The following is a 12,096-nucleotide window of genomic DNA, read 5'->3' on the forward strand; positions in this document are numbered from 1 at the left end:
CCCTAACCCTAACCCTAACCCTAGCCCTAACCCTAACCCTAACCCTAACCCTAACCCTAGAAACAACTCTTTTTTAAGAATGGAAGGATCAATTTCGTGCAGGGGGTGGAAGCAACATAAAATATTGGCGAAATGGGAAACTGGCGAAGTGGGAAAATGGCGAAATGGGAAACTGGCGAAGTGGGAAAATGGCGAAATGGGAAAATGGCGAAATGGGAAAATGGCGAAGTGGGAAAATGGCGAAATGGGAAACTGGCGAAATGGGAAATGGCGAAATGGGAAATGGCGAAGTGGGAAAATGGCGAAATGGGAAACTGGCGAAATGGGAAATGGCGAAATGGGAAATGGCGAAGTGGGAAAATGGCGAAACGGGAAGACACCGTTATTTCAGCTGCCACTTGTGGGCTATATATGCACCGTCTATACGGTCTAGCAGCATTGGTAATTCCTTGAAAACTCCAACAAAATATTATGTTACTTGTCAAAAACGTACTCCAAGAAAAATCTTCTCACTTGCTCTGGTATATATTACACTCATGTGCTGTTAGAAAGCATCCCCACTGTGCATGTATATGTGCCTTGTAATATGCAGCTAGTACAACTGTACACTGGCTCAATATGTCACTCTGTGTGCGGCTAAACTAAGTTTTTCGCTTCATTTCACTCGCAAATTGTTTATTCTCTAGGTTTACGGATACTGCATCCCAAACAATATTTTTACAAATTGGCCCAATGTGCAAGGCGTTGCCATGGTAACAGAGCTTGGGGAGCCAGTGGACATCATTAAGTTGCTGCAGATGTCATGGGAGGATAGACTGCGGGTAAGTATAATATTCCGTATAACTGCATGTAGATGTGTGGATATGTACTATATCTGACCTATGACTGACCTATAAGAATTGTTTACAATATATTTATATGTATCACAAAATGCTATGCAATATTATTATAAAATGATACAAAGGAACATTTGTGATACATTTTTGTTGTTGCATAAACATTTTGAAATGTCAACTTATGATTGTTTGGTTCTAGGATTAGGATTTAGGTGTGTATATCTAATATATATATAGGCCTATAGCCAAGCTGTCCTAGCTATATATATGCTGAGGTTCATATAGCAATATATATATAGGGCCTACCTACATTGAATCGCCATGCAATTAATTCAAAATCACAATGTAAATCACAAATATTATCATAATCTAGCTGATTCACATCAGAAAACTATATGCAATACTTGTTAATCAATTAAAAGTGTTATGCAGAGATCTTTTTATAATACATATATATATATATATGCATTTTGTGCTTGATTGCTAGATATGTAAATTAATTCATGATATATTATATCCTGATTATAGCAGGATGCTTTTGCTGCATTTGCACCATTACCCATATGATAGCATATATATATATACTGTACAGTGCACAATACAATTCTGTTGCATTTTTGTGTCATCTTGCAATATATAGCATATTCTCACACTTTATTCCGTATCATGATGAAAATGCACACGCATTAGTAATCGTACATTATTATATAGGATGTTAATTCACATAGTAGCATTTTGATGGACCAATGCATATATATTCATGTTATATAATATCTTGAAATCTAAATACTAAAAGACACATTTATGTTGGGAATAACAAGTGGAATAGCGTGTAAAAATGTCAGCCAGCCATCTTGATTTGATTTGCTCATGATATATACAGGTGGCGCTCGGCATGGCACGTATCTTAGTCAAGCTTGCGCACTCATCTCATGGCTCGTTAGCGATGAACGACTTCCGACGGCAGCAGTTTGTGCTCGTTGACGGTGTACTGAAGCTGGCCGACGTCGACGATGTGACGGCGGGGGAACCGACATGCAACGAGGAAGCTGACTGCCTACAGCGACACCCGGATACGAACCTCACACTCGGTGGCAAATGCATCAATCACTGCTGCTCCGAGTTCAATGAGCGGAGGAACATCATGAACGGCGGACGACAGTTCGTCTCGTTTTTCTTGGAACACGGCGTGCCAAGGTCACTGTTGCCACTAGTCATGAAGTTGAGCTCGATTTACACGAACGTGACGGGCAACACACGGCAGCTGTCAGAGGTTACTGAGACATTGGCTCACATGTACATCAACGGGTCATACTTGGATTATTCTACTCTCAAAAAGCATAGGACGTGTAAGTGCACAATAGGAGAGAACAGAGAAAAGTCACGATGTAAAACATAGTGCGTAATGAGCAGTGATTGTGTTGATTTTGTTGTCATTTCACAACCTGGTTAATAATTTATGTAGTGCTTAAATGTAAAACACTTGGTGGCTGTTGAATTACTAGTAAGATTTAAATGTAATTGGGACAAACCTAATAAAGATCAATATTCTGTACCTGGTTAAAATGTTACACAGTGTAATCTGAACATAAACGATTGACATGCCCATTTTAATATGTTCTTTAATGTATATTAACAGTGTATAAAGTTATTCACGATGCGGATCTACCGGGAATGTTTGACTATCGATGCCAGCTGACACTATCAGCTAATGGATGCAGTTTCTCTGTTTTTAACGTACGAGAAGCTGAGGAGGTGTGTTCCGCTGACACATACTGTAAGGCATTCATCTTGGCAAAAGAGAAAACATGGACAGGTATGTAACGGTAATAGGCAAACAGCCAAAAAACTCTATAACACCTTCTTTTGGGAATCGTTTGGATTCTTTCGGAATGTGAAAATGTATTTTGGCACTATAAGTGTGTCTTTTGTTTGCTTCTTTGTTTGTGCCGGGCCCGGTAGCAAGCATGTGCCTTAGTAATGGAAAGATTTTATCATTACTAAAAATGTACAACCACCATATGAACAGAGTGCTTCATAAAGGTTACTGTCTGTTTAAAACTATCATCAAAACTAGCATTCTAGGTGTTTCTATTTCAACCACAGATTTGCCCTAACATTTCATGCAAAAGATATAATCACAGATGCGTTATATAGATGGCTATAGCACAGTTAGGGGAGATATCGTACAAGTTAGGACAGAATTGGCTCATTATAATGCATTTTAGGAAGAACAATTGTCCACTTAAAGAACAACTTCACAACACCAGTGAGAACGACGGGATCACTGATATATGTCAAGCCTCAGCCAGGTTGATACTGATAGCCTTCAGCCAGGGAACATATAGCAAGATTACAGAGATGTCTTCCATAAAATGCCTCTCCAGCACTAGAAGATCACAGCAGCAACTGCTCCGTGAAGTGACTCGATCCACATCGGCAGCGAGCACTGAGATAATATGCTAGTGTACCATGCCATCATGCATCATACTAGCTCCACAGTATCCCATTCAATCAAGCTATTATGTCAGCTTGCTAGTATATCATGTCATCATGCACGCAATAGGCCCACTTGACAGTGTGCCGTACTAGCCACACGTTAACGTTCTGTCATGAAATATGCCAGCTAGACAGTATTCAATGCTACCCAGTTGCATGATGGCATGCCATTTGAACGACTGCCATCACCTGTCAGCCTGACAGGTGACACGTTGTGAAGTCTGTGAGTGTCCTATGCTGTCAGATGACATGTCAGCATGAGCCATGTGCCTTTATATATCGCCACATGACAGATGTTATAGCATATGTTAGTGGCCTCACGCGCCTTTCTGCACGCGTCAGCATTCTAGTGGCCATGCTGTCATGCAACATGACAGCTTCCCCGCATACGTTACCATAGAGCATGCAGCATGTACCCAGCTTGCCCATTTTCCATGCTGCCCAACATTCCAGCTGGCCAGTATTCCATGCCATCCAGCTACACGACAGCTTGCCATTGTCCAGTGCCACGTGCCTGTATGTCATGCAGTACGTGTGCCGGTGTTCTATACCATCGTATGACATGCCAACATGCCCGTGTTCCATGCAATCATGCGGCGTACTAGCTTAGCAGTGTGCCATATGCCGTGATACGTGATAATCAGAACCAACATGTTTCTACATTATATCATTGATTCTCGTGTAATGTTGCCCCGGTGAGCATTCTTTTGTAATATCGTAATACCCCGCGTTAATTATGATAACTCGGGTTACATAAATTCGTTCATACATGACTATAATTATAGTAGATTCTGACCACTATATATTCGGTATACAACAGTTCGCCTATACATAGTTTGTAAGTTATGATCACTAAACTCGGGATACGAAACGGAAATTCACTCATAACTTCTTGGTCTAGAGCCGGAAGCACCAAAACATCACAATGATAGTCATATATGACCGCGAACCAGTTGATAATAGCCGCATTTCCTCTCCGTCCCAGTAATTTTTCTTTTCAGCTTCCTTAATTTCTCCCTCAGTATTATCGTGGTACGTACTGTATTATACTTTATTATGAAATAATAATTAAATGTATGCGTTTATAATTTGTACTTGGATTCATAATTGTCAGTTCAGTGCTTCTGTTCGCTAAGCGATTTTCTGTAAGATCACATCTCCCGTATATTATAATGGAAGCCAGCATGAAAACCTGATTTACGTTACAAAATTTCGCACGACATACGGTTTTACGTACTTACGTAATGCAAGGCACTATACTGCATATAATGCTGACAAGATTTGTTGGTGAGTTTGTGGTTGTTCAGTTCTTATAGTGAATATATATATATGCTGTTTGCTGTCACCGTACGTGGCACGTACCATGGCGCTGTACTACGTTATGAGAATGACCTCTAGTGCTGCATGCGTGGTGGCCCAAATGGCCATTATAAAGTCTTCACGAAAGGCTGGGGAGATTATTATCACCAACTCTTGTGTTTTTTCTCTGGTGGCCCGGGGTATTATAACCGGTGATCGTTATGATAGCTACATCTGAGCCACCATACTGCAGCGCCTTAATTGGCACAGAGTAAAAGTGATACGTACTCTGCAAGAGGTTCCTTTTGCCACACTGCCTATCTTCCCATCACATGACAACAATCCTACGCTTTTGTATATAAATGTTTTAGATGCCTGTCTTGATGTGTTGCTATGAAACGGGAATCAGTTGTACTTCATTGCCTCTATGCAGAGATGGCGCTGTGTTCATGGATTTCTGTAGCTAGTCATTTGTATAGATTTACGATAATAAAACAAACTATGTATATTCTTATAAAGAGTGTCGCAGTTTGGACGTTTAATTTCTCTAATAATTAAGGCTAGTATAACAGCATGAAAACCAAGATTTAATGAGATAATGACATCATAATGTTATCCGACAAAGTATCTCCCAACTCGCGAGAAAAATCGTACGTACGTGTTGACTGAAGCCCATTTTTTATCAATGGTTGAACCAGTACATAAATGTAATCGCGTAATACGTAATTGTGTTTTTCACTCAGCAAGTAAAGTTCGCAAAAACATCATCGCTACCTTCCTCTTCCTTCTCCATTCAATCATTTACCTGTCAGGCCCCTACCCCCACCACGCGTCTTTTCTTGATTTCTTCTCAAAAATATTCCCGAGCATGTGTTCTTTACTTATATTGTATAATCCCATAATAATATATCAGCAGAACCACAGAATATATATTTTGCAGACATTGGGCATGTGTAAAAAGAAAGAATAGAAAAATGTATAAAACTTGGTTTCTTGTAACTATGAACGCGACTGACACCTCCTCTACCGGCCTCTCCATCCTCCTTCTCCTCTACCGGCCTCTCCATCCTCTTTCTCGTCTACCGCCTCGCCGCTTGTTATAACCGTTTCTTAAACTACCCTTTCCCACACTAATCGTGAGTAACCATGTTCTCTAATGTATAAATTCAACAAATTAATTATTGTTTATAGCAGATACAGCTAGGGCATGCGGGCTCACATATCGTGTTTCGATATAGGCTATATATATGCCACTATTTAGGAAAATTGGGAGAAAGGAGCGGGACATCTTATAATCATTAAACAGACATTGCGATAGATATACTTAGCTATAAAAACATTTACATATATATATATATATATGCAAATAGCTTCTCATAAGTATATATATATATATATTCTCGCTTTTAAATGTATAAATTCAACAGAATATCACAATTTCTGCAATAGTAATAACTACGTATTTACTTTATACTAGCAAATACTCGTGCTCCGCACGGAGTTGAATGTTTGGCCAGTCGACTATGGCATATTGTAAACCGGTAAATATTTGCGGCTGTTTTTTTTGTGGTTCTGGAAAGATCTAAATTTTACCCTTTTTAAATTTGCAGACATGAAGACATCCTTTCAGTTTACTCCATAAAAACAGCAAAATTTAAACAGGGTTATATATATATATATTGGCGTCGTCGGCAATGGCGGCTGGGTAGTGTGTGTGCATAGAGCATTTACACGGAATTTACAGGAAACTGTCGGCAATAATAGGTGAAAGAGAGTATAGAAACATTAAGAATTTTGTAGTAGGCCTACTAGTATTAGATATCGTATTTATTTAGCATTATATTTTATTGAAACGCTTCAAGTGCCTGTGGTTGCACCGGCCGAGCACGTGGCGGACAGGAGGTGGGAGGGTGCGACGCTCGTGCATATACTGGACCAAGGGGGTTGCCGGCGTACGTCACCCGTACACGTTTCAAGCGAGGGGGGTGACAACACCCAGGCACCTGAGGCACGTGAGAGGGCGGCACTGCCAGGATCCTACGTCACCGCAGGGTTCTATATAAGCAGCCAAGATTCAACGGTAAAACTAGTCGGTCTTCGGACGGCCACGAACGCACGAGTCAACTAGCCGGTCTTCGGACGGATACGAACGAACGCGCTCGAGGGAGCGGACGATTGCGCTCGAGGGAGCGAACGATCGCGCTCGAGAAAGCGCACACACACCGTCGGAGGGAGAGCCACACACGAGCAGGACGCCGCTCGAGAAGGTATATCTTATAATAAGGGAGGGGCCCGGAGCTATAGCCTACCCCGGACAAGGAGACACGCTGCCATCCCACGAACTCGCGCCGAGTCGCGGCAGCAGTGCTGCAGCACACGACGGGGAGAGACGGACGAGGAGCGGCGCCAGGGGCTACAATATTAACCCGTAGAATAGCTAATAGTTAAGCGAAACGTGTAATAACCTCTTTTGTCGCTCTTTCCGACTACCATCACACGTCTTTTCCCTCTGCTCACTCTGCCGGACTATTCGCACCTCTGCTATCTGCCGCTCCATCCGACTTTCCCACACGCCCGCTCTCTCACAGGCACTTGGAACGTTTCAATAAAAAAGATATGGTAAATAAACACGAAATGTATTTACTACCAAACTTTTCTCTACTCTCTTTCACCTATTATTGCCGATAATTTCCTGTAAATGCCGTTCAAATGCTCCTCTACAACACACAAACAAGTCTGCCTAATATTTTCACACCTATACACGGCTGCTCTCTATTACCGCTCTTCCCGGCTCCCTGGCGCTCGCGCACATCGTAATCATGGCCTGTCCCACGCATTCTTGTCTCTAACGTAAACATTACATTTTAACGTAACACAACACTACACATTATTACATATTACCAGAAGTAGATAATAGGGATAAATTCCCTATTGTCTACTTCTGATATTACTAAGCGCACGTTGAAACAATAGTTTAAATATATGACCCCCAGACTCACTATTGAGTCAAGCTAACTATTAGACGTGTGTTCTTATTAATCAGGAGTGAATAATAATAGATTATTAATTAATCTATTATTATCACTACTGATGTAATGTAATGTCCTCATTCCAGGCAACGCTGGGCGAAATTATATACATTTTTCTTTGCCGTTGGTCGGCGCTAGTGTCGGGCGTGAGAAAGAATATGTATGGGCATTAAATGGGAATTACGCACATGTATAGTGCGCACATGAACTACGTACTTAGATATGAGGAATGTTAATCCTAATGACTCACTTCTTTGATTATAAGGTGCTAATTCATCACAAGTTCACAACGCCCTTAAAACGTGTGATAGATTATGCGGGCAGGCGTATTTGTGCGCCTGCCTACTACTGTATATCTGCTAAAATATATCAATAATAATAATATATAATGACTATTTAATAATAACATCTACTATATATAATAGTAATAGTATAATAGTAATCATATGTTTTAAAGTGCGAATAAATATCCCTTAGTTATCCAAAACCTATAGTTCTACTGTTTCTACTAGTTCTACTAGGTTCTACTAGTTCCCACTGGCTCTCACTTTCCAGTTGCCATGCACTTACTTCCACTTTTCCTTTTCTCGCTACGTCGAGTAAAATAAGTACGCCTTTCTTTGCCGTTGGTCGGCGCTAGTGTCCTGCACAAGTTAGAGCTAGTTAGAGTCCCTTTTAATAGACCATTCTTCATTACCACGCGCGTACCCGCATACGTACCCGCGTGGGTGTACGTGCGTGTACCCGCGTGTACGTGCGTGTATGTGCGTGTACGTGCGTGTACCCGCGTGTACGTGCGTGTACCCGCGTGTACGTGCGTGTATCTCCGTGTACCCGCGTGTACGTGCGTGTATCTGCGTGTACGTGCGTGTGCGTGTACCCGCGTGCGCGTGTGTATCTCTGTGTACCCGCGTGTACCCGCGTGCACGTGCGTGTGCGTGCGTGTACCTGCGTGTACGTGCGTGTACCCGCGTGTACGTGCGTGTACGTGCGTGCGCGTAATCTACGGGACGTGCTGTATCTCGGGCTGCTACGTGCTGACGTGCCGTTACCTGCGTGTACCTTGCGCGTACCGCCGTGCACTGCGGTACCTGCGTTACGTGCATGTACCTGCGTCTTACGTGCCGTGTACCGCTGTATGTGCGTGTACGTTACATGACCCGCGTTGTACAAAGTGCGTTTACCCCTCTGTGCGTGCCTGCCTGAAGCAGCCATTGTTTAAAAATTGCCTATGCTTAGCCTCGCTTTTCGTGCGTGACCCAGGTATGAATAAAATAACGAATGTCTACTACGAGCAGCGGAAGATAGATCGACTTGAATTTAGATGAAATATTAGAGCTTTTCCTTATACGGGTACCAAAATTTCAAATGTGATATAACTCCAGGACTCAGAGATCACTCTCTGAAATGCAGCCCCAAAACACAAAATCATGAAATTAATCTCGCTCAATGCGGTTAAGCGCAGTGTTAGAACGAGGTTAGGGTCAATATGCCAACCAACAATTAAGAATTTTATACTGTAATGTAGGAGAGCACAAAAAAGTAAACCGAAGAAATCATCCATTTTCTGACCAAATAAGCTGTAAAATGAGTGAATGTAATAACATGTACATTATGTACCCCACGGATATGCGCTCCCTGTCAAACCTGGACCGTCAGAGACCTGACGGTCAAAAACCTGGATACCGTCCATGTGTCACAGACTACCCTAACCCTAACCCTAAACCACCACTAACCCCTAACCCTAACCTACCCAACCCTAACCCCCTGTACATCGTTTTCATATCTTGCTATCTACCACCTACTACAAACTACGTGTCGTACGACGTGCAATTAGACTTCGCGTACTTCTCTCGCCGAGTGAATGTCGCGCCAAAAAATTTTTCCAATCGATTTACTCAAAATTTCAGTGAAACATAATCTAAATTCAATTGCCCCCCCCCCGAGTTATTAGATTCATGAGTAAGCACGTACATGTCATTCTAGGATCTAGCGATAGTCAGTGATGACCTATCTTAATTATCTATTTATTTAGCATAAATATAGCAAAGAACACGGCTAGACACATCTACAAACGACAAAAAAAATAAATACACATTCAGAAGTCCAGATTTTGACGTCCAGTTTTGACGGCTCCAGCGTTTTGCGGTCCCAGGTCGACGGTCCAGGTTTTGACGGTCACCCACGGATATGTAAGCTTACATAAGAATACATCGTTTAAAATGTTATCGGAAAAAATGCATGTGTCTAAAAATCATGCTAGAGCACTTGCATAACTGATTTTCATGAACATAAAACTCAATGATTCATTCTTGCAGACCAGTTTAAGGTGGCTTAAGTGTCTGACAACAGTAAGGGCAGTCCATAGCCCCAGCAGCGTCGAATAAACATCGAACAGATATTCAATTAAAATACTCACACTTTTGTACTCGCCTTACACACATACACTTTATCATGTTAAATAACTACAGATTCATGCTCTATGCTCGCCTCGAAACTATTTGCCAGCTCTATGATGCGAATTTCTACAAAGTTGTCTGACCACATATTAAAACACAAAAAATGACCAACCGGTCGCGTGACTACGACCACCTGACAGGAATGTCACTGAATACACAACAGACCAATTACCTTCTAATGCCTTTCTAGAGCGTCCACGCAGGCATCTAAACTTGTGTGCATAATGCAAAATTATATCACTCTATGCTGAATGCGGCGGCAAAAAAAATTCCAAAAAAGGCATTTTCTAGAGACGAAATAGTGCACGTAGAACAATTGCGGAGGCTTACTGTTGTACACCTCCTATATAGAAGGATTCTAGCACAAGTAGCCACCGAAACACAAATTCTAGTTGAGTACTACAACTTAAATTATAGTTTTAAAGTAGAGAGCATCTATCCGCGAGTGGCTTCATTTAAGAAATTTCGACTGTAATGTCTCCCTTCAACAACGACTCCCAACCTACGGTAATTTAATCCTGTGTGCTTCACAAACTGTCGACTCGCCCCTCTCAACCTGCTTCCTCCTCTCCCTCGCTTCAATCTGCTTTTTCTAGGTTTCTGTCTCTCAATCTTTCTTTTTCGCAATTTCCTTTCTCTCTCTCTCTCTCTCTCTCTCTCTCTATTCGATTCTCCCATTCGCTTGTTTTCCATGTATCGATCTATAGTATACTAGCAGAACACCCGGTGTTGCCCGGGAAATAAAGCGCTCAGTTGGTGACCACTTGGTTGAATAAGAAAAATAAACCACAAATATATCTATCATCTATTCTATCTATCTACTCTACTATCTACTCTTATCTACTCATCTATCTATTGTATACTATCTATCTATTCTATCTATTTAGACGATCTGCAAGCCGGATATCCGCGCGAAGCCGCAACAGCCGCCACCTCTGGCCTTTCATTCCAATTCGCTCTCTGTATTAAGAACAATTCCACGGGATGTCAAATGCGGCCTGTAATCGTCAATTGAGGAGATTCTGAGCATTGCGAAGCCGTCGACTCTCACCGTAGGGCAGAATAAATACCAATGGCGTAATTGCTTAATTTTTTGGTTGGCGCGTACGCTTTTCGCTGTAGAAAAAGCTCATTTCTAAGTTATTGAATTTCACCCCTGAATATTTCTCGAACATATACCGTCCCATAGATGCGCCGACGCAGGCTCTCTTCGAGCGATTTCAAGTATTCCCACAGAACGAACGGCGAATAGCTAGACTGCCCCGCGGTGGAGAGTCGACACGCCTGCACAAAACTATATAAGTGCCGTAGTGTAGCAAAAGCAGACTTGGCCAAATTAACGTCCGTACCAGTCTAACTGGAATCGTGACGTCGGCTTTTAATTATCGTAGCCATGTTGGTTCGCCTTCACGTTCATTGGCTAAGCCCGTTGATTGATGTTATGTATTGCAATGGAAATTTTGCGGATGGCATTACCATTTCTCCAAGTCACCCTTATTGATTTATGGGACCTTTCCCCTTATGGAGTGCTAATGGAACATGATTTCCAGTTGCAATACGGGGCGTGTCAGGATTAACGCACATGCACTCTAGATTACCTCCATTTCTATCGCACCCGGATCATAGTCCGATATCACTCTATATCCCTGAGCGAGTTGAAGCTACGTGCATCTATGCCGTGCGCGCGGGTCGGCGTGCGACGACGCGGCAAAACCATCGTCACGGTGTACGATTAGCCAACAGAAATAATGATTATATATAACGTCATAATACCAGCAGTCATGTAACCTTTACGATTCGACGCTCATTCGGAGGCATTTGAAGCTAACTTTTCCTATTAAATAGATTAGAATATCATTTCATAGTAAATATCAAGAGCTCATAAATAGTTTATGTTCATGTCGATATATCTTCTGAGACTAATCAATATGTCAGTAAAGAAGATAGAATTTGAGCATAACTTATTGATATGTA

The 12,096-nt window shown here is 41.9% G+C and overlaps 1 protein-coding gene across 3 annotated transcripts in view; it reads left to right on the forward strand.

Moving 5' to 3' along the window:
* LOC106821268 (extracellular tyrosine-protein kinase PKDCC-like) overlaps positions 1-5,154 on the forward strand; it is an 8,308-nt gene extending 3,154 nt beyond the window's left edge. For all 3 annotated transcript variants that reach the window (XM_014826003.1, XM_014826004.1, XM_014826005.1), the window contains exons 2-5: positions 687-821; positions 1,720-2,185; positions 2,476-2,652; positions 3,065-5,154. In XM_014826003.1, coding sequence (XP_014681489.1) covers positions 687-821; positions 1,720-2,185; positions 2,476-2,652; positions 3,065-3,153 — 867 coding nt within the window. In that variant the 3' untranslated portion in view covers positions 3,154-5,154. The remainder of the gene's footprint in view (positions 1-686; positions 822-1,719; positions 2,186-2,475; positions 2,653-3,064) is intronic.
* Positions 5,155-12,096: the final 6,942 nt, after the last annotated feature.

Source organism: Priapulus caudatus, unplaced genomic scaffold (assembly GCF_000485595.1).
Source record: "Priapulus caudatus unplaced genomic scaffold, Priapulus_caudatus-5.0.1 Scaffold66, whole genome shotgun sequence".
Taxonomy (NCBI): domain Eukaryota; kingdom Metazoa; phylum Priapulida; class Priapulimorpha; order Priapulimorphida; family Priapulidae; genus Priapulus; species Priapulus caudatus.